Source organism: Protopterus annectens, chromosome 17.part0, assembly GCF_019279795.1.
Source record: "Protopterus annectens isolate FY-2018-M chromosome 17.part0, PAN1.0, whole genome shotgun sequence".
Lineage (NCBI taxonomy): Eukaryota > Metazoa > Chordata > Ceratodontiformes > Protopteridae > Protopterus > Protopterus annectens.
The window spans coordinates 607255455-607279819 of record NC_056751.1 but is presented as its reverse complement, the minus strand read 5'-3'; the positions used below and the strand labels follow the sequence as shown (position 1 = coordinate 607279819).

At 38.6% G+C, this 24365-nt stretch overlaps 1 protein-coding gene across 2 annotated transcripts in view; it reads right to left on the bottom strand.

The window, feature by feature from the left end:
- The window catches only part of TMEM150B (transmembrane protein 150B), a 489913-nt gene that overhangs the window by 33783 nt on the left and 431765 nt on the right, over nucleotides 1-24365 (bottom strand). For both annotated transcript variants that reach the window (XM_044059685.1, XM_044059686.1), the window contains exon 6: nucleotides 7513-7690. In XM_044059685.1, the coding sequence (XP_043915620.1) occupies nucleotides 7513-7690 (178 nt within the window). The remainder of the gene's footprint in view (nucleotides 1-7512; nucleotides 7691-24365) is intronic.

The following is a 24365-nucleotide window of genomic DNA, read 5'->3' as shown; positions in this document are numbered from 1 at the left end:
TTGAAAAACAGTAAAAAAAACACAAACTAATAAATAAAATGGCACAAGCTGTTAAAATGGAAACTAACTGATTAAGTGCTTTCATCTACAAATATAAGAGACTTGAAGACGTCTCATATTTGTAGACGAAAGCGCTTAATCAGTCATTGAAGTGAGTTTCCATTTTAGCAGCTCATGCCATTTTACTTATATGGATCCAAATATCATATCCAGTAAGCTATTACATCTATTGAAATATGTATTATTACCTATTCTGTTTAGATTATTCAGCACATTACTTCAAGAAAACACAGTTCTTGATGACTGGAAAATGTCTCTTTTTTCCGCAGTTTTCAAAGCTAGTTATTTTTATTTATTACACAACTATAAACGGATACGTTTGACATCTATAATGCGCAGTGGTGCAGCAGTTTGCATTGTTGCCTCACAGTATGAGGTTCTCCGGTTGGATGGCACAGTGGTGCAGCGGTTTGCATTGTCATCTCACAGCAAGAGGTTCTCCAGTTTGATTCTTAGCTGGGGTGCCTTCTGTGTGGAGTCTGCAATTTGTCCCTGCGTTCGTGTGGGTCTTCTCTGGGTGCTCTGGTTTCCTCCCACGTTATAAAAACATGCATCTGGAGCATTTCTCCCAGGCCTTCACTTAAAATTGTCTTGTTCCAAGTTGGACTTTTCCAGTAAACAAGTGTTAAATAAATAAATATAACAGGTAAATGTTTTGAAAGGTGCCTTCTCTCACTACTCTTTGAATATAAAAACTACATACCAATTCTGTGCCTAACTCAGCATGGTTTCTTATATAAAAGATAACCTTTAACAAGTATGGAAGTCAGTCAAGCTCTGTACATATACCTGTTATCGTTGCCTGTGTCAGCTTAACTAGAGTAGTTGATTTGATTCTCCATAGAGGAATTATTAATAGTTTGAATCCTTATAAAGTTAACCCAGTTGTAACCAGTGGACCACAGTCTAATTAATTGTGAGAATACAGAAAGTTTTGTCTGGGTTAACTTCTTATTTTCCACTTTCCCTAGGAATGGCCTGTGTTGCTTATCAAAATAGTTGGGACATTACATAATTGGTACACTATAACTAAAGAAAAAGATACTGAAAACTTGAACAAGTACTTAAAGGCTATTAATGAATGGCCAAAAAATATAATTTAGTATTTAATACCAGAAGTTGTAATGTCATACTTACAGGCGCCAAGCACATGTCAAATCTGATTTGTCTAAAACAACATGACGTTGTTCAGTATGCAAATGATTAGGGCCTCACTATCTTTCAAAATTTAAGTTTTGAGTCAAATGCTAAATTAAATTATAAGACCAATACATGACTCAGCTTACTATTCTTATGCCTCAGTTTGGAGGAAGTTACAGTTCTGTCAAATCATGTAAAACTTTAATACGACATATTCTTGAGTGAATGATAATTTTTACTCATACTCAAAAACTGAGTTATATCTCTTGGAATCACTTCAAAGAAAATTCACTAAGATGATAGTACAGATAAAAGACAAAGATTAACAAATTCACTTAGTAGCAACAAATGTCTATGATATTACTGTGATGATGTGAGGTAGTGCCAGCTGTGCCAGAAGGAGTAGGGCAGTGCATGTGCAACATATGCCAGCATAGCTAGCTGGAGTTTTGTAAAGAATTATATGTCATTTGAATATCCAACTGATTTGTCCAGATGCTTGTGTCAAAAATGTATCAAAAATGGGTCCTCCTGGACAGAAAAGAAATCAGACTGGATTGTTGTAACTGATTAAATGTATATATTTTAACAGAGGATGCTGGAAGGGAAGGGGTTAAGCTCAGCCCACCTAACCATAAGAAAATAGCCTGAAATTAAATGACTTGGTTTAGGCCATAAAAATTCTATCTCACAGGTCTGAATGCAGCCAGAGACACAATGTCTGTGAAAAGCCTTTCTGCAGGAAGGGGGGAGTGCTGGAATTGTTTTGTAGCTTCCAGATGCTGTATTAAGCCTTGGCAAAGTTCTGTGTGTATATTGTGACACATCTGTGCCGGATCCTGGCTCAATTTCTAGTGAGGGGGTAGTGTAGGAACCACAGAGTCAGGTGACCAGATGTGATGTCATTCTTTAGCCAACACTGGAATTGTATTTAGATACTAGTGAAAGATATGTCAGTAACACTCAGCACTCTGTTTTTGGAACATGACAAGACACACTCATCCACTTTCATCTTGCCTTGCTTTAGTAAGTAACCAGGGAATAGTATTTCTTCTGTCAGTTAGGAAAATATAGTGAGATTAGCTAAATGTTTTTTTTTCTGTATCTCTCTGTCTTTCCATCTGTGTTGTTTTTTTATATTTCCTGTGATTGAACCTCTGATGTTTATTGCAAATAGAAATTCAGTATTGTCATGTTTTCTACTTTATTATTTATTACTAAATATATTTATACCTTTCATTGTGGTTGGTCTTTCAGAAAATATTTAACGTTTGAGAGTAATTGCATTTATTGAGTGGCACTGTGGCTCCACATTCCTGAAAGTCTTCCTGCTTGGTCAAACATTACCACTTCTATAAGTATTAATTTTACTAAGAGTAATTGGGTACACTGTTAAAAGCGTTAGGGCAGCTGACTTTGGGGGAGTTCTCATGGCAGTGTACCTACCTTATAGTCTGGGTGGAGATGGCAAAGCAGGTAAGCTGTGCCAGCCTTTCCCAGGTATGTGTGTGAAAATCAAATCTCAAAGAGAGTGTGTGTGTCAGCTACTCTGAACAGGGACACTGAGAGCACTGATTTCACATAGAGGGTGGTGGAGGACTTGGCTTGGAACACTTGGCTAAGGGACTCAACTTTATAGTTGTGTCAGTGGGGAGTCTTACTTGGAGCCTGGAGAGAAAGCCCAGCCCCAGGACTGGAGTGTGAATCCCTGTGTGCTCTTAAGAGAAATTGTACTGGTGCAGAGAGTTGAATCTGAAAATACTGTGTGTCTATTTTTTTTTTCTCAATGAACATTCTCCACCAATGTTACTGATGAGGACTGAGGCTCCTTGATCTCTGGCCAAGATGAGGGATGTCACAATTACATACAAGTATAAAAACATTGCAGATATGCTTAAAATGGATAAAGTATGTCACACAATTAATATTATGATTAAGAAAGAACTTACAGCTTTTTTTGGGATGCACTTATATACTGACTCCAAATCTGTTAGACAGACTTATAAAATGTATGATGAATCCAAACAATGTTTCTTGAGAAAGACAATTTATTGCTCAATTTATCTTTAGACTTTGGAACACGCTTCCATCAAATATTAGAAAGATAATAACTTTGTCCAAAGTTTTAAAAAGACCACTGGGTTGGGATCACAAGTTTTCATTTAACTTGAAGGACTCACTATATCTTGGTGATCTTTAGCCCAGAGCATACTAGCCTTAAACTTACAAACTAACTCAGATATTGCATAACTTTGGAGAAATGGGAAAAACTAGTCATACAAAAACTATCTGAAACTAATTATTTCATTACCTTAAAATAAATATGTCACAGGAGATGAAATGGGTGTAACAGCCCCTCACACAAGCCATGCAGTCATGTCTGCTCCCTCCCCTTCATGAAGTAATCTTTGTTGTGGTTCATAATCAGGCTTTTTTAATTTTTTTTTCAGACTTTTTTATTTTCACTTGCTTTCTTTTCAATACTTACTGTTTCAAGATTCTGAAGGTCTGTCTTAATGAAGTAAAACACATTCAAACTCATGCAGTGGACAAATACTATACATATCTCTTTTCTACTGCTCTATTTGCTCATTTACCTCTTCATGGTGACATAATAGAGCCACCCATTCCCACTACATTTTGACATCTGAGGACAATAGGCATAGGAGGTGAGAGTTGGGAGCTAGAGGCGTCAGCCACCAAGGAAACATGAATTTATCTTCTTGTTCCTATCCTATGCTCATGTTGGCTGGTAAGCATGGAGTAAAATGTGCTGTGCATGCTTCCTCACAATCACAAGTCATGGCTAGGGGGTAATGTTTTTCTTGACAGGCTCATGCCCCAGATTTTCTTATTCTCATACAAAGTGTGTGACTGTGACCTAGTTACAGGTAACCTTTAAGAAAGTGGACATATAATAACCCTTCCTTTTGGAATAGATGAGCTAGTATCAACTGATCACTATTCTCCTTCTCCAGCCAGATCTTGCAGTACTTGGGTGGATAATTAAACCTTGGTCATCTGACAGACAGTCAGATCTCTACACCTCTGCACCACAAGTATGGCCATCTATTTACCTGGTCAATACAGACACATTATGTATATTATATATTTTTTTTTGTTGTTAGGAGGCATGTCTGTACTGCCTTGAGCTGTCATGGCAGCAGTTAGTGAGACATTCTGGACTAGAAAGTTAGAGTACTTTTATTTTATTTTAGTCAAGGTAAGGTGTGTCATGTGACAACCTTTCATGATGCCTTCAGTAGACTGGATATGTAGGAAAAATAAATGTCTGGAAGTCTTGCTTTTGGGGTGGATTTTGGGTATTAGGTTTATTATTTTTTCAGTATTAGTAAATCTGCGGTGGTGCAGTGGTAGTGTTGTCACCTCACAGCAAGAGGTTCCCCCATTCAATTCTCGGCTGGAGCGCCTTCTCTGTGGAGTTTGCATGTCCTCCCCACGGTCAAGTGGCATTCGAAAGACATGCGTGAATGGGTGTGCATTCGTTCAAAGCTGGGCGTCGAGCTGGCACCTCAGCACCGTAAAAATCTATTGCCAATCATTAGTGGACCGGAGTTCCGCTATGGCGACCCCTAACCGGGAAAAGCCGAAGGAACAACAACTAGTACTAGTATTAGTGTTAGTGCTAGTATTAGTATTAGTACTAGTACTACTAGTACTACTATTACCCGTGGTGGTGGTGCTGCGGTAGCTTTGTCGCCTCACAGTAAGATGCTGTCCGGATCGATTCTCAGCTAGAGCATCTTCTGTGAGGAGACGTGCGTGAATGGGCGTACCTTCGTTGAAGGTTGTGCATCAGGCCTGGCAAGCTGGTACGTAAAAATCAACTGCCAATCATTAGTGGACTGGAGATCCGCTGTGGCGACCCCTAACCGGGAAAAGCCGAAAGACACATACTACTAGTACTACTATTAGTATTACTATTAGTATTAGTACTACTACTGTTTATAAGTGTGTTTATATAGTCCCATCGAGGTATTTTAATTATTTTGTCTTATACAGACTAATAGGATTTTCCAAAAGTTAAAATAGTTTGTATAGGTAAAATATACATTCTTTTTTATGTGTTTGTATTCTTGGACTTCATCACAAAACCACTATGTTGGGATCAATTATCAAAATTGCAATCACATAAAAATATCACTCAAATGTAAGCCGCATTTAAAGTAAAAAATACTATTTTTTTTGCAGTGAAGCAAGCCTTACTGTATTCCTAATAAAGTAGAACTGCACCTGCCATACCCCTGCACAACCCACAAGCAGTCTTACTTTGACACTGCCACACTCCCACAACATATATATACCGATTCCAAGGTTGCACTATCCTAGGGAGAGGAAATATCCCCAGGACTGTGCAATCCTGAGCTTGTAGGGGAAACAGCCAGCGTTCACACATTAATACCACACCTCTCAACTGTCCAGAAATTTGCAGAAGTCCCTACTTTTGCCTCATATATTTGTTTTGTCGCTTTTAAAATATGTGACTTTCTGGTAAAACACTGAGAATTACAGTGATTGCATTGCGTTGATACAAAACCTGTTGTTCCATTAACTATTTTAAGTCATTTAGGGTAATAATTAAAATTGTCTCTGACTTTGGGCATTTGTCCACAATCATATTTTGGCTTTGTCAAGAATTGCTGGGGAAAAAAGTTGAAAGGCATAATAATCGGTCATGTAAAAGATGACCATTAGTATGTCAAAAACAAGTCCGGCAACCACATTCTTTTTTTTTCGTAATGCATTTTTTTGGAGTGTATATGTTGCTTGTTATTGAAGATTGTGTCTCACCATTTATAATTTTGTGTGCTTGTCACTTTCTTATAGTTGTTTATGAGGGTTCTTTTATTGTGGCATTGTGGTACTGTGTTTCATCTCTGGATCTGTCTTATAATTGTGTATGAGTGCATTCCAGATATAGTTTGTTGCTGGATTATTTGTTTTTTATTTTTATGTGTTTTCTGTGCACGCATATGAATTGGAGTTATGCATGTTGTGGTTAATGTTTTTGTGTTATGGTTAGGCTTTTTATGCTGTATTTTATTGAGAACTTGGTTTATTTAGGGGGAAATTTCTGTTATATTTTATACTGTTACCCTTGTTGTACATGCAGTTGTTGCACTACGTTAGAATAATGTACTTCTCAGGATGTTTTCATTTTATTAGGGTTTTTTGCACATTGTTTACTTACATTCATTATTTCCACTACAATATGTACTGCATATACTTCACTGTATTACACTATTTGTCTTTTTCATAGTTTAGTCTTTTGCTATGCATTTCAGTTCAATAACGTTTTAATCTTTAGTCTTTTCTGGTATTTCACAATTATATATCAATTAATTATGACTGCCGTAACTTTTTCTTTTTTGAGATACATTATGTATTTCTTTGCTTTCTTTTGTTGTCTTTCTTTCATGCTTGGATTTCTTCTACTTTCTTTGTAATCATACACGATTTTATTCCCCAATGTATTTTCTCTGTATTAGTCCTTTATTTTTGTTTTTTAAACTCATATTTTCCTTCATTGTCAGTCTGATGTTTCTGTCCATAGGTTTTCTCAGTTCTTTATTACTGTTTGTACTTCTATTTATTTATTTTCTTTTTATACAGTTCATGTTTTACTTTGTTGTCTGGGGATCCTTACCATCAGCATTAGACCAATAATATTGAGTGATCTCATTAAAAAATACTTAGTAAATATAGTAATTAATTAGTGAGTTTCATTAGGGGGTGTATCTTCTGACATTGGATGCACTGTGATCGCCAGTTCCTCTTTTTCTTAATTTCATAGAGAAGAGGTTTTGCAAAAAAAAAAAAAATGATAATATAAAGATACAGGCTGATCTCTCAAACTTTCTCCATCACCACTAGTTTAAGACATATGTTAAGCTGCCTCTCATACAGCTGCTGACAAGTACAATGTAATAACTTTTATAATAATTACAGCTCAGAGGCTGAAGACAGTTTCACTCCAAGAAGGGAGTAGCTAAACTGCACCCCCGCCCCACATTTGATCTTTAGTTTTCAGTCATTTGGATGAAAATGGATTTGGGAAGATGGGTCTCTCTCAAGAGGGATTTGCATATAACTCTATGCTAAAATGACACTGTGGCTGACTGCAGTTGCAGGTCTGTTGAGGACTCGGCCCCCTGCAGGTGAGGATGTCCCCTTCCAAATGCACTCAGAAACATTCAAGCAGGACATCACATGCTTTCCTTTGACCATAAGTGCATTCAAGCAATTTGCTGCCATAAAACAGTTGCATAAATCACAAATATAAAAGGATACTGGTAATGATGAGAACTGTGCAAATAATACACAGGACGATTCTGATCAGTTTGAGATAACATCCTCCATGCTGGGGTTTCACCTTGAACATCAGTACAGTCTGAAGCCAGAAGTAAATCACTCCTATTACGAAGGCCAAAAATGCTCCTATGAGATGAACCACTCTCACATGGACTTGCTGTAAAAAATTAAAACAGGTCTATCACTCCTCTGGTTGTTAACTACTTCCCTATACAAAACAGACAGAAATAACTGAGAAAAGAGTATGCAATGACATTTCCGTAATCACTGCTATGGGGAACATACAAAAATAGCAGAAATAATTCTTCAGCGACGGCTCCTTAACCTTTTTCCTCTTTACTAAAACGTTCAGTCTTTATTAAACAGCAAATAAAACAGAAACTTTGCACTCACTAGCCACACTACTGGTCTTTCACACTATATGAAAGGCTTATTTATATAAATAATAAACAACAAGATTACTTATATAATTAACAAACTGCAATTCAGTGTACATTAAATAACTGTAATGCATGCCTCAAGAGCAAGTTAAGTTGTAAAGCTGGCTCCCAAATGACCTTTGCTTTCACAAGATATATAAAAACTTATATTCAGGAAGTACAGTGAGTACACAGACACACACACACACACACACACACACACACACACACACACACACACACACACACACACACACACACACACACACATACACATAAATACATACACAGGCGCACACACATACACATACACACACAATTTTGTAGAAGAAAATGGCACTAAAATGATTGTACATATCTAGTGATTTAATTCATCAACAGGTGATCACTTTGATTAATGAAATCGCTGGGTTTCTGTCTTTCTTTTCAACTTACAAGTGCAATAACTATTGTTAAACTATACATTTAAACAGTTACAATACATTTCTGTTCTTTTCCAGTAGGGTACACTGTGGCTACATTTTTAAGCTCAGTACTTTACAAAATATCTTTTCAACACACGTCTGTACAAACCTAGCTTGATATATACATGACATACAGTTCTAATACATTTGTAACACAAGCATCTTATATACATCATGTTTATATTCATAAATGACATATAATTATTAACAAAATTCCTGATAGCTAGGCTGGCAGTAACCCCCTTTGTGACATTTCTTCCCCTCTTGAAGACTCAAGCTAGTTTTTCAGGTGACCCTTGAGAAATGTTGCTTGAGAGTGATGAACCTATCTGGGAATACCTTACCCCATACCCTGTCTTAAGATCTCAGCTGCATCTGCATTGCTGATCCTATCACAGTGCTGCACTACTTATCATATGTCTGCAACCATAGGCTTCACCATAGTAACTTGGGATTTTGATGGCTGGCTACCTGTAGTCATAAATCCCCCTCAGACTCCCCACTGCCTTCTACTGCAGATACTTAGCACCAGTGCCTCCCTATCATGGTAAGGTTTCATCATGATAACATGGCACAGTTTGTGTCCCTGCCTTCTGCCTAGCAGTAATACCATGTATTTAACATCACTGACCTTCCTTACCACTTTGAAGGGTCCCTCCCAAGCTGAGTGCAGCTGGTTGTGTCTGACAGGAATGAGAACCATAACCTGCTTCCCCACATGTTACTCTCAAGCTTGAGCATTCCTGTCATACCAGACCTTTTTCTACTGTTGAGCTTCTGCCAGATTCTCCTGGGCCAAGCCCATGAGTTCCCTGAGCCTTGTCCTGAGGTTTAGGACATATGCCACAACAGACTCCTTGTGAGATTCACACTCACCCTCCCACTCATCTCGAATCAAATCTACAGGTCCCCTCACCTTATGCCCATACAGCAACTCAAAGGGTGAAAAACCTGTGGATTCTTGGGGTACCTCCCTGTAAGCAAACAACAGATGGGGAAAATATTTGTCTCACTCCCTCTTAAACTGGTCTGAAATGCCTGTAGCATGGTCTTTATTGTAAAGTTTAACCTCTCCACCAGACCATTAGTATGGGGATGGTAAGGGGTGGTCTTTAGGTCCTTCACCCCACAGCACTCCCACAGACAAACCAGCAGATCTGACATGAAAATGGCATGTCTGTCAGTCAGTATTTCTTTTGGGAAGCCTACCCTGCTGAAAATTTCTAAAAAAGCATTTGCCACCTTTTCTGCTTCAATGAAGGACACAGCCACTGCCTTGGGGTATCTGGTAACATAATCTACTACCACTAGATATACTTCTTACCTGTGGAACTTGAGGTACTCTGAGGCCCCACAATATCCATAGCTACCCTCTGAAATGGCTCCTCAATCACAGGCAAAGGTATCAAAGGGTCTTGTCTCCTGCCTTGCCTACCTTTTGTCACTGCTCACAGGTCCTGCAGTAGCCTGTTACATTCCTGGAAATCCCAGGCCAATAAAAGTTCTGCATAATACATCTCTTTATATGCTTTATGCCCATATGACCTGCAAGGGGAATGTCATGGGCTATAGCTAGAAGTGCCAGATGGCAGGCTCTGGGCACTACCAACTGCTGTATTCTCTCACCCTCTGGAACTCCATCAGGTGTCCACACTCTATACAGTAAACCTTTGTCTCAGTATACAGATTCCCCTTTTCCTTGACAATCAGGTGCCTCTCTGGCTACCTCTCTCAAGCCCTGTAATGTAAGATCTGAGAGCTGAGCCTGTTTCAACTCTCTGTCTGTAACCCTTCCCAGCTCCCCTTCCACAGAAGTCTGGTATTCACTGAAAGTGGTGCCTCACTCTCAGCCAGGGTACTACTACTCACCTCTGCCCTTGCAGTCACTCTGTCCAAGGGAACATCACTACCCACAAGCAGCTGTGGTTCACCTTCAGTCTCACTGCTACAGGGTAGCTCCCTCCCTGAAGTAACTATCTCACCAGTTCTCGCTTCAAGTGTGCAGCCTGTCTGGGTCTCCCCCAGGCTACCAAACCAACATGCTTGTCTCAAAGCCTAACTGCACGTATCTGCATACACACAAGGTGCTGCATTATCAAAATCATTCCCTATCAGGACATCTGCAGGGATATCCTCAAACACATCTACTTGCTTGTTTCCTTTTCTACCCTCACAGTCAAGGCAAATTCTAGCCAAAAGTATATGGAATGGGGTCCGTCCTATAGCTCTGACTGGAATAGAATGCCCAAGCAAGTAGTGCCCCTCTTTAACCATTGCAGGCTTCACAATGGTTATGTCAGAGGCTGTGTCTCTCTTAGCAGTGGCCTGTTTCATCTACTAAGATAGGATATAAACTATTGTGGTAGTTTGGTATCCTTGTTGTCTCCAGACAACTTACTGCTGGCATTTTGTCATTCCTGCTTACCGACTCTCCCAGCTTTTGTTCCCCACCTTGCCTCCATGGACATCTATATGCCACATGGCCCCATTGGTTGCATTTAAAACATTTAACCCTTGGTCTTGGCTATGTACCTGAACTAGTGGCTTCCCGTGCTACTGGCGGACTCTGTTGGGGTGGTGTAGGCTGCCTGCCAGGGGTTCCCTTAGACCCATGAGCAGCACTGAGTATCTCCTTCCTCTGCAGTGATGCCCTGCTTGCTAGGTATAGGTCTCCCTTTTCCCCCCACGTATCTGCAGTATTGCATTCCCTATCTGCAAACCAGATTCTCATGTCCTCAGACAAAGTGCTAAGGGCTTGTTCCCTCACAAAAAGGTGTGCCAGCCCTTCAAAAGTGGTGATCTGACACCCACTCACCAATCTATGAAAATAAGTGCTTAACTCAGCAATATATTCACACACACTTTCATCTGCCTTGCTTCTATTCTCAGGAAACTTTTTCCTTTAAGCTTCCGGTGTTAACTTAAAACACTCTAATAAACAATTTTTAACACTATTGCAATTTAAGCAATCAGTATCAGACAATTTAGAAATGGCAGTTACAGCTTTACCATGGAGTAAGTGGGTCAGGAACCGTACCCAAAGCCCTTGGTCAGCATTATACTGTTTAAATACCCTTTCAAACATATGAGTAAAACTACCAAAATTGTCACCTACTGTAAACTGTGGAAGAAATTTACTGACCTTTGTTGCTTCTGGGGTTCGGTTACTCCATTCCCTATTTCCTCCATGACCCTGGTGAAGAGTCAGAATATCCTTTTCATGTTGCCTCTACCTCTCATTTTCCTTGTCTTTCAGATGTCTCAGTCTCTCTGTTGCTTCTAATTCCATTTGTTTCTCCTGCTACAGTCTCTCTTTTTCTTCAGCTTCCAAATGCCACATTCTCTCTGCTGATTCTATTTCCAAATGTTTGGCCTCCAGTTCAAGTCTTTTTAATGCCAGAAGAATTTTTAAGTCCTCTGTGGAAAGGTTAAACTGTCCATTTTCTGAGAGTTGTACATCCCCAAGGCCAGTTTGGTTGTCCTCCTGGTTGCTGGTCTGTGATGCAACTGTGACTAAGACTGCAATCATCTCTGTATCTCAGCCAGCTTGCTCCTTGTCAGCTTGCCATATTCCTCTGCTGACATCCTTGCCTGCTCTCCCTGACTAACTCAGCTAACAAAAAAATAAATAAATAAAACTATTGTGATATGAAATGCTGGATGCTCACTATGTGGCTGATTTGAATCCCAATATGTGGATATCCTACCACTTCCAACCAATAATTGTGATTCCCCACCACTGGACCAGTAATCAAGGAGTCTCAATCTTCACCACTGGCAGCAGTTGTGGACGTACATTGGGAGGATGACAAGTACACATACAGTATTTCTAGATGCAGATCTCTGCACCAAGTGCAGTTTCCCTTAAGAGCACACAGAGACCACAGTCAGTCCAGGGCTGATTTTTCCTTCATTCTCCAGATCCCCAGTAAGACTCCCCACTGGCACAGCTATAGAGTTGAGTTCAGCTGAGTGGCCAAGCCAAGACCTCCAACACTCTCTCTGTCTAACTGCTGCTTTCTGTCCCTGCCCAAGTAGCTGTCACACACATGCATTCTTTGAGGTTTGATTTATACAGACACACACACATACACACAGACACACACACACACACACACACACACACACACACACACACACACACACACCTGGACAAGGCTGGCACAGGTTTGCTAGCTATGCCCCCTCCTGCCCAGGCTATAAGGTAGTTATCACTGCCACCAGCCACTCCTTATCAACTACTTTAAGATCCTTAACAAAGGGTGTCCAATCTTACTGTGTAATGTTACTATTAATACATATGGTAGTTTGACCAACAGGAAGGCTATTAGGAGTAGCCTACGGTGTCACCAAATAAATATGGAAGCACTCTCAGAACTTAAATATCTCTAAATAGAGCAGCCACAATGACAGATTTAAATATATTTAATAATAAATAATAAAAGAACAAGGAAATACTCAGTATATAATCACAGTAACATTGCAGTTCAAAATCATAGGAAATAATATTTAAAACATTGCAGGACAGTCTCAAATAAATAAAGAAAAATTTCTAAATTAAGCTTTGCTACATTCCCTACTACATCTAAGAGAATTACTACACCCCCTAGTTAACTTACTTCAGAGCAAGGCAGATGTGTGGTAGTTCTTGTCAGGTTCCAGACAGAATACAGAATGCTCTATCACTAAGAGATTTCCCAAATTAATATCTCAAATATTACTGCTGGGATAACTTGCAGAATGACATCAATGCTTGCCATCTGACTATTAGTTTGCAGGCTCAAAACAAACATTGATGCAACTGATAGCATTTAGCATCTAGCTGTGAAAATGCATAGACAATGGCTTTTCCTCAGATCTAAGGCAGATCCTGGAAGTCATAAAACAATAAAAACACTTCCAAGAAAATACAAAAAGCTCTCTAGTTTTAGACATTGTGTCTATTGCTGCACTGAAACTGAAAGATAACATCTTTTTATGGCCTGGCCATAAAGTAATTTAATTTCATCTATTTTTCTGAAGTTAACCTCCTGTATTCCAGTTTCCATTGTTAAAATATACATTTAAACAGTTACAATAGTGCATGCACATTTCTGTTCTTTTCCAGTAGGGTACACTGTGGATACATTTTTAAACTCAGTACTTTATAAAATATATTTTAACACATGTCTGTACAAACAAGTTTGATATACACATGACATATAGTTCTAATACATTTGTAACACAAGCATCTTATACACATCATGTTGATATTCACAAATGACATATAATTATTTACAAAATTCCAGATAGCTGGGCTGGCAGTATCCCCTTTTGTGGCACTCATATTATATTTTCTTTTTCAAATCACAGCCATTTAGAAGCAAGCATGAATGATTATTCAGTGCAATCAATGAAACTTAAAAAAATACAGATGCCAGAATGGCACATTGGGAACAAAAGCTCACTGAGAAAATAAAAATGAAAGTTAAGAATGGCCAGCCATTAGACTGCAACACTTAAACTGAGCATTTAAAATTTAGGGCAACGACCAAGAATGTCATGTAAAAAGGTTGGAAGAGCTTCACAGGAGAATATTTTATTTTCTTTATGGAATCACACACTCTACAGTAAATATTTTATTCTTATAAAATGAAGTTAGTTATTATAAATACAGAATATGGGCTCTAACACTACTTTTCACTAACAGTAGTAGAAAAGGGTTTTAAATGATATAAAAACATCTTCTGATAGTTGTACAGCTTGTATGCCTACATGCTGACTGCAACTGTCACTTGATCAGGCAACTATTAACCACATAATTAATGCAACATCGAGGTTCATAGGTAGGTGCTAGGCTATTGGTCCTAGGGCCTATATAAGCCTTGCCAAAAAGGTACCCTGGCTTTCGCCACCCAAGAAAATTATTCACATTCACACATTCATCTGGCAAGGCTATAATACCTTAAAAGGTAGCATTCCTGCAAGCTCACAAATCCTACAACTTTCTGGAAAGTTATCAGTAAATTCTTTTTACATGGAATTTCCCCTCAGCGACTCAGTTTCTGGTATTCACACTATTCACACAGTTTTGTATCTACTTTCTGTTGCCAGGTTAGCACTTCAGTCATCTGGTGATCATGAAGAACAACACCATGCCCCCAGTAAGACTTGCTCCACAGTTCTTGTGGTTATTTGACTAGAGTTGTTTGCTACTTGGTAACCTACTGTTTTTTTTTAACTGTGTGATCAGATCATGCTGTTTATTGCTTGGTAATTTTCTTTACTGTTAACTGTGTGTAGTTGCAAGATCAAACAAGAGTTTAGTGTGGTTCAGTAACTGACTTTTTCTTAATCTTTTATTTACATGAATAGTTGTTTTGCATTACTAGATAGATATATAGATGAAATCTGTACGTAAGGGGGGTCTACCACCCCTATTAACCCTCCGTTACACCTAGCTTTTCTAAGATTTTAAGATGGAGATAAAATGTGTCTCGTATTACAAATGGAATTTAGAAAAAGAAAAAAGACAAATTAAGACCACCAAATGTACATTGAGTTATGTGTGTGTGTTTTGCTGCCTGAAAACTGCTCAGCTAGTTTCTAGCATCTGTCAAATTGATGTAGATGCTATAAAATTGCACTACTGTCATATCATTTTGACAGGAATAGTTAAAGATTAGGACAGCCCAGCATTCTCCAATTCTCCATTAACTTTAACAATCCTACCCATCACTTCCTACACCCAAGTTGTTTTCATGTCCTATAATGATAAAATACCTCCCCATTCCTGTCATATTCAAGACTGTCCAAAATGAATGAGGCGAGTGAGGTGAGCTGGTATTGTTTAAAAGATGAAACCCGGGGACTGAACAAGTACTGAAGGCCTTGCCCTGAAACTCGTACCAAGGGCTATGGATGCTCCTGCTTTCCTAATCAACCTGCTCATAAAATGAGCAATCTAAGTAAGGGTAATCCTTAAACTATGGGAAGATACAAACATTACATCTCTACACAAGTGTTGGACAGCTGAAGAGACAGCAGTCTACAGGCCCATACTCTCCTCCCTTTATCAAATACTTAGAGAATTATAGAATGTAGTGCACAAACATTCCACTGACTACCTTAAACAAAGAGGTGTACTGACTGACAAAGATTTTTTTACCTGACTTACCATTGACATTGCCTTTATGCAAAACTTGTGTCATATCCCAGAGTAAATGGACAAATCCTATTGTATAATGACAATCTCCTACTACCTGTTCAAAAATTTTTAAACTGTGGATCATTTACTTGTTCCAGAAAATGAGCCCATCAAGAGTTAATGAGTTAAGTAACAGGGGTAACGACAATCTCACCAGCTGCTATCAGTGTACCATCTCTCTCTGAACTCTTGGATAGTTGTCAGAGGAATGACGAATGTCCCATCTCATGCCCCAACCTGCTTTCAGTTTTTGAGCCATCTGCAAGAATAGACCATGCCAGTATCCTAAAATTGGTGATTTGCCTTCAATGAGGTTGTGGTCCAAAAAAAATCTGAAACCCAGTTTCTGAAAGACTTCACCTCTATTATTTATTTTTTATTTTTTATTTTACATTTGTTGACCAGGCTAGTCTAACTGGATATATGTCCATTTTCAGTAGAGGCCTGGGGAGAAAAGCTCCAAGCATCAGCAGTGACAAAGAATACAATATAGAGTAATAGTCAAGTGAATTACAGTACATTGGCTACATTGGTCAGAACAAAATTGTACAGAGTCATTTAGTAGGTTTAAGCTAAGATCAAATATAGAGAGCAAAAACATAATTTTTTTCCCAGTACTATGAAGGAAATTATTAATTACAGATAGGCGACATAGAACAGTAGAATAGAGAAGTATAGAGAGAGCAAGAAGGGGAATGATATATCAGTCAGGGTTAGAGCAGGGACAAAGCCAGTGAGTTTTAAGATATTACTTAAGATGTTTTTTAGAAAGAAGAGTGGAGGCAAGGGTGGAAAGTTCAGTAGGAAGCTGGTTCCAATTTTTACTTACTGTGTTGGTGAAAAGTGAGTCCCCAGCTTTGTTTTTTGATTTAATAGTGGAAACTAGGAGCTTATTAGCTAAGCGTAGTGTTGCAAGATTTTTGTAGGGTGTAATCAGATTAGTGACGATAGGGGTATTATTAGGGTGGTAAAGAATCTTTTGGGTGATAAGTTGTTGACAAAGTAGTTGGTTCTGCAGTTCTAGCCATCTGAGTTGTTTGAGGTTGAGACAGTGGTGAGTTCTAAAGGGGGTGCTGGTGGCAAATCTGGCTATGTTATTGTAACTGGTGGAAAGTTTGGTGAGGTTGTTTTTAGACAGATTGGTATATATATTGCAGAAGCATAGGACAGGGTAGAGATAAGGTGGGTCTGGGCAATAGTCATTCTGGCTGAAGGGGAAAGGAAGGGTTTGATTCTGTAAAGGGTGCCTAGTTTTTTGTTGACAGACTTTATTGTAGAATTAATGTGGTCATCATAGCTAAGGTTGTTATCAATTGCTACTCCCAGTAGACGGGTTGTAGTGTCTGGGGATAGGTTAGCTGCATTGTTAGAGGTTATTGTGAAGTGCAGTCGAGGTGACTTATGAGTAGGAGCAATGAGCAGTAATTTTGTTTTTTGGGGGTTCAGGAGGAGGCAGTGTTGCATGAACCAATTTTCAACACTGTTAAATACTGTTTGGGTGAGGGACTGGAGAGAGGTTATGGACTTAGCTGAACAAATTAAAGTAGAGTCATCTGCATATTGTATGCAGGTGGCCTGAGGAATTTTGGTATGTAGGTCATTAATAAACAATGAGAAGAGTAGAGGTCCTAAAATAGAGCCTTGGGGTACTCCAATGTTCACAGGGAGGCATGTAGAAAGAATATTATCCCAAAGTACTGCTTGCTGTCTGTTTTCCAGATAGGATTTGAACCACTGTAATGCTTGTGGATCAAGTGATTGGTGTTTTAGTATGTCTATAAGCATATTATGGTTCACCATATCAAAGGCTTTTGAAAGGTCAATAAATAGTGCAGAGGAAAAATGTTATTGTTACGATTTTGGTTTATGGAGTCAGAGAAGGATAGCAGGGCAGTTGTGCTATGGAATGGCCTAAAGCCATGTTGGCAGTTGGCAAGTAGATTATTTTGGAGAAGGTGGTCAAGTAGTTGTCCGTGGATGCATTTTTCCATTACCTTAGCTATTGTAGAAAGTAAGGCAATAGGCCGAAAGTTGGAGAGCTCAATAGATGACCCACCTTTATGTAGAGGGATGATGTGGGATACTTTCCATATGGAAGGGATTTTGCTTTCTAAAATTGTTCTATTTATAAGGATGGAGATGGGATAGGCAATGGCTTTCGCTGCAATTTGCAGGTATTCAGCTGGAAGACAGTCAGCAGAAGGGGTGCATGGTTTTAGTTTTTGAAGGAGGTTGCAAATGAGGGATGTAGGTACAGATTGTATTTGAAAGGTTGGAATGGAGTCTTAGTGGTACTTAATAGGGAAGTGGTAATAGGTGGTAAAGTATGGGCTAGGGTTCAAATTGCTTCAGTAAAGTAGTTATTAAAGGCATCAGGAATCTGGTTAGAGTTATTACGGTTGAATCCTGAAGGGGCAGGAGTTTTAGAGTGCCCTGGCTGAAGAAGTTTGTTTATGCCTGATGTCTACACAAACTACTACTTGGGTCTCTCAAACATATAAGCTTTGCTCTGTGATTGCAAGAAGCTTGTTAAGGGATTCCACAGTCTAAGTATCATTGGGTTTTAAGGGTAACCTTACATAACAACCTAATCTGAGGTATTTGAGTACTAGGATTTGAATAAAACTCAGCACACAGCTTACAATACACGTCCTCAATCCGGTTACATTTCCTTATTCTTAACACTTATGGAGTATAGAGTTATCTGACTCGAAGACATGCCAAGAAGTCAGCTGGATGTAGGAAACAATAAATTAGTTTAAACTCTCCACAAAATATGAATGTGCTACCATAAAACCACAAGTACAAGTTCAGAAACACAGCAGCACACAAAAAATCTTCCAGTAGGAAAATAGAAAATTATCAGTCAGTGTTATCGCTGCATCACCTCTCACTCCATTAAACTATCAGAATACCAGAAATCATCTGTCTATAATGCAGTTTTGTCAAGCATATGCATTTTTGTGTTAGGATACTTCTAATTTGTTTACAAGTTCACTGCAATACATCACCAAACTTCAATACCACATGCCAACAATGAAAAGAAGTACTTTTAAATAATTTATTTAAACAATGCTTAACTTATTCAATAAGTATTCAAGTTATTTTAAAAAGTATGTTTAAACAATTTATTTAAAATTACATTACTTTGTTCCCTGCAACATGTTGTGGTCAGCCTTACACTAATGTGGCCAGAGTTATAGCCAGCCTGCATTTCCTCACCTGTTGGTGCATAAGATAAAGTTGTGAGCTGTAGTTCCTGTGGTACAGGGTTTGATTCCCTCTGCCTACTGTATGACCTTGCACAAGTCACTTAACCAGACACTGCTCTCAGGTCACCCCTGAAAAAGGACTTTGTGTGCATACCTGGCTAACAAATGGGTATTATAATTATCAATATTATTATTAGAGGAAGCATCCAGATTTATACTGCCTTCTCAGTTGCAAAAGGCATCTATCAGACTGCTGTAGCCTTCTCAGCGACAAAAGGCATGACTCAGTCTGGCTTCTTTTCCCACTGAAGATCACCACCCATCTCTAGCACATAGCTACTTGTATTACTATTTGCAAAATGAAAAAGCATGAAGTTATAACCAGTCTGGATTCCCTTATCAGTTAGAAGGAGCTCCCATATATACTACCTTCTCAGTTGCAAAAGGTGTCGCAGACTGCAGCAACCTTCTCATTAACAAAAGGCATGCCTCAGAATGCTTTTTCCCCCTGAAGATCACTACTCATATCCAGTGCACAGCTACTTGTATTACCATTTAGGAAGGCATGTAACATTTTGGAATAATAAGAAAGATAAGAAATTCTGTAAAACAGTGTATAACAAAGTCTTGCTTCTCACCCCTGAGTACTGGAGTGTGTTATTGCAATCTATCCACTCCTCTGTTGCCCTGCCCTCACTAGACTATCTTGGGCAGCAGCACATTTTCACATTTCAGTTTCCCAATTCCATTTAAATTGAACAGGACCACAGACAAACTGGTTATGCATCTTCCATTCCTTATTGCACATGCCTGCAGTGATTAACCCCAGTTTGCCTGAGGTGTTGACCGCTTTGCCCCCTTCCAACCACAATCTCATAGTCACCTCCCAGGACTATTACTTTTATATCATTCTTTTGCCTCCCCCTCTCCTCCCAATCACCATGCCCCCTTAAAAATAAAGTTGCATTCTACTAGCACATATATGACTCGTTTTCTCTCTCTGTCTCTCTCTGTCTAGTACCTACTAGTTTGTCTAAACACCCATCCTGATCAGCCCTTGAATAACTTACATATCATTGTATTGCCTGCATCATGATTATACTATGATTGTATGTTGACTATTCATATGCATCTTGTCAATGATTTAGTTTTCTCGCTACTATATGCTCAATATTTGTTTTTCTTCATTACTATATGCTTTCTTTCTATGACTTATAGAACTTTTTTCTCCAGGCCTTCATTGAAAATGGTTTTCTATTCAGTTGGACTTTCCCAGATAACAAAAGCACTAAATAAAATACATTTAAATGAAATAAATAACTTAAAATAAATTAATTATATGATTATAAATCTTGCCAGAGTGTATGTAGTGCTATGTTTACCCATGCTGGGATATTTCTTTCCAGAAACTAAACTATACTGTTATGAGTAAATACATCATTGTATAAAACAATTACATTTGCTTTCTCAAAACCCTATGTACAACTGCACAGACTCAGTCATGGTCTGTACTTCAGCAAGTTCTGGAACATAAGGCCTCATTCTTTTGGTGTATAAAGGGGGCAAGTGCTGTTTTGCACTTGCAAACTTTTTTTCCCTTTGTTGTTTCTCATCAGACTAAATCCTAATCCTGATCTAAAGAAAGAAAAGCAATTTCATTTGAGTTTATCACAGTTGGTAGCTGCTTCAAGTTGCTGTATGGTATGTATTCTATGTTGTTGTTCCAACTCAGTGGTTACTTTGTGGAGTTTATGGACTAAATATTTGCTTAAAATATTTACCTCAACAGACACGCAGTCAACATATGTTTATTTTATGCTGTTTTTATAATAAAGCTAGATAGTTAACTATACTGAGCCATAAACTCATTACTTGTTGCCACCTAGAAGTAAGATCCCTCCTTCAGCAATAAAATGGAGATCAACCTGCCCCTGTTGCACAGAGAGAAGCCCTGCATCTACCAGGATGATGTATTTGACTGGAGGTGTGGATGGTAGACAGGGATAGGTCTAGGAGGACATGGGACTAAAGCTATTACCAGCTCAACCATTCTGGAGGGAGGGAGGGAGGCAGCTCTGGTTCACTACTTGGGTGACACCTAGAGGGAGCACTGGGTTTTGCAGCCATGGAGAATGAGACAGCTGAGCACATGCTTCCTTTGGTGCTGCACTGGCCTGGGAAGACATATATGGATTTAGGCATGTTTCCTGTGAAAATACAGCATATACTGAAGCTTCAGTAAGCTGCAGCAGGGGCTAGGGCCCTGGATGGGGACTTATTCAATTGACACACACTGACTTCCCTATTCCCTAGCACCAAATTCTCGCCTGGTGGTAAGATAAGGCTGGTGAGCTTATACCAGGGAATGATTGAGTCAGAGAACTGTCATCCTGGAAGCAGGGTGGCCCAGTTCAAGTTTTGGTTTGAGCATGCTGATGAGTGATTTGAGACACAGACTGAAAGGGTTGCTTACCCCATGACAGAAAAAGGAGATAAGCATAGAGTGTGCTAGGTGACTGGCCGGTGAGCTTCTTCAGTGGCGCAAACCCCATCATGCATTGTTGAAACAAATGCGTCAACTTTGTGCAGGTAATGGAGGCACTGGGTCAGTCAAGCAGACATGGCGATACGCAGCTGATAAGGCAAGCAAGACCTCTTACTTATTTTGTAAGTCAGAAAGAGTTTACTGGCTGTTTCATCTTCCATAGTGTTGTGTGTAGGAGTTGTATTTCTTTATCATGACATTCACAGCTGTTTGCCTACACTAATATATTCACTCCCCGCAGTGGCAGTATTAGCCACTAGAAAATTCCAGCCTGGATATAACTTGTGTTATTAACAAAGTTAAAGTTATGGATACACTGCTAATACAGCTGTTAATTCACAAGGTAACTTCCTAAACTTTCTGCTCATTCACTTTTTCCACTAAACAAAAGAAAATATCTACAGCATTGAATATTACATTTAGAAGTGGATTAGACATTCTCCATATGTTAAGACTGTATAAATATCATTAAGTTGCATGCACAGCACTTTTATTTTAGCTTTCAGACACTACCACGCCTTTTAGTATTTACTATTTTTCTTTCATAATGCTTATGTGCATGTTGGCCTAATTTAGACTGAAGCACAGATATACAAAATGTTGCTGTAGTTGAAAGAGTCCATGCAGACTCAATTACTGAGGATACAGTACATACTCCAAGGAAAGTATGGTAGATTTATACCACAGAAAAGGAAATTGTTTTTCTCATTTTAAGTTTTATTACCAGCATATAATACTATATTGCTCTTCAACATCCCACAGATATTACATGAAGCACTTTTACTATGGGGGAAGTATAAATATGCTATATTGTAGAAGTATAAATATATGTTTGTTTCAGTGCCTATTTCTAAAGCACAATTACAAAATTAAATGAAATGCAGCTGAAAAATATTTAAAATACCAGACAGTGAAGTGTTACCAAAGTAATGATTATACCGTGCAAAGCAAAAAAACTGTAAAATTCAGTTATACATACAAGTTGTAGACAGTGAGTACATATATAACATGCAAAATAAAGCTCAAATAGTACTCTGCTAACTTAAATAAAACACCTCTCCATGCCTTTACCAAGATAATACAGTTCAAATTGTCAATAGTGAAAGGACAGAATCCCTTCATCTGTAACAACAAGAGAACTGCTCTCAAAACAAAACCAACCCTACACAGCCAAAAGGCTGTTGTGAAATAACCAGATACATCTGTACTGTCCATCAATCCAGGGGACCAAACACATGAAAGTAATAAAGTTACATCTCAGCATACCAGTAAAGGAATAGATTTAGCCAAATACCAGGAAACTTGCTAAAACAACATACAGCATATCCTTGTATGTTACATACTTTGTTAAGCAAATTCCACAGACGTCTGAGTTTTACAAAGTACTATGTCCTCCAAAGGTTAATGCCACCAGCACATTGCCAAAAAATGCAGAAAAACATGGACTTGAGTTCATATAATGAGCAAGCACTCTCAACAGACACTAAGTCAGTATAATTCCCCTCAAGAATACACAGATGTGACATAGAATCAGACGGACGGCCTGAGTAATGCACACTCGGCCAGCTGAAACTCAGCAGAAGTACAAAGCACTAATCCATCAGACAGCCACCCAAAAAGACAAAGGCATCAGTAAACAAAGTTTGTGAAGGTAGTAATGTATTACCAATACTCAAAATGTTCAAACTAAATAGTCACGGCAAGCTGGTACTGAAAACAGAAAAAAAAGTGAAAATCCAGATTGTGTCTGTAGGCAGCCATTTGCTGCAATCTTCAGATATGGGCAACTTACAGCATGTGACCACGCACAGAACATGGACTTCAAACAATCTCACTACTTGTGTTTGTGAAAGTACTGTGCATAATAAAATGATATGAAATATTACAGATGCACAACTAACATGTCTGCACTGGAAAATCATTGTCAGGATGCTCATTCATTGGATAAATGGTAAAGTAAGTAAAAGCAAACATTTGTACAACAGAAAATATACTAATTCTTGATACATGCCATCTTAATATGGCACCCATCAATGGATAAAGTCCATACTACTGTTCAGAATACTAGGAACAGAGGTACTTACGATAATCACAGCAGTCTGGGAATGGCAATAAAATATGTGTATATCAAATAAAATATGTGTATATCAAAGGATAACATATGTAATACTGTTCAGAATACATGGAACAGAAGTACTTAGGATAATCACAGCAAGCTGAGAATGGCAATAACATATGTGTACATCAAGGGATAAGGTACGTATTACTGTTCGGAATACTAGGGACAATAATTACTTATGATCACAGCAGGCTGAGAATGGCAATAAAATATGTTTATATCTCTTTAAAGAAATAAATCAAACAAAGAAGTAGAGAATATATTTGTCCTGCTCTCATTCGCCAATGTAGACGTCAGACTCGCTCCTAGTTATTAGCTTAAAATTATAACTTATTATGCAACACTATGTTGCTTAGGGTACTCATTTCTTAAGTGGCATGACACTCAGAATCTGGTTGTTTAATTCTCCCTGTTGATCTAACAGGCTTTCTAGCTATGTGGTACACAGAAAGGTGATACTCCAAAGTATAGCTGGCATCTGTGTCTGGATGGGAGACATATGCTTACAGTACAGGAGCCATAGAGATGTCAGTACATCATTTTAGAGTCCCATCCATGACAGAAAAGAACTTGGAATAGATTAGGGTTATAGCTAAGGGAAAGTGACCTCCTTGGTTTTGGGAATGCGACAGGCCAGTGTCCTAGGCAGCTGAACAATTAGTTGTGCATGCACTCATGACTAACACTGTGGGATAAAACCTTAGGACTACTACATGATATATAATTTCATGGAAGGAAGACTTAGAGAAGATTAGGGTCCTAACCCAGTGACCTCTTTGGTTCTCTTAATATTTCAGATCAGTGTCCTGAGCAAGTGACCACTTTAGTTTTGTACACTCCCACTACAGCCCTGACATCACAAAATTAGACTTATAGGTTTCATTCTA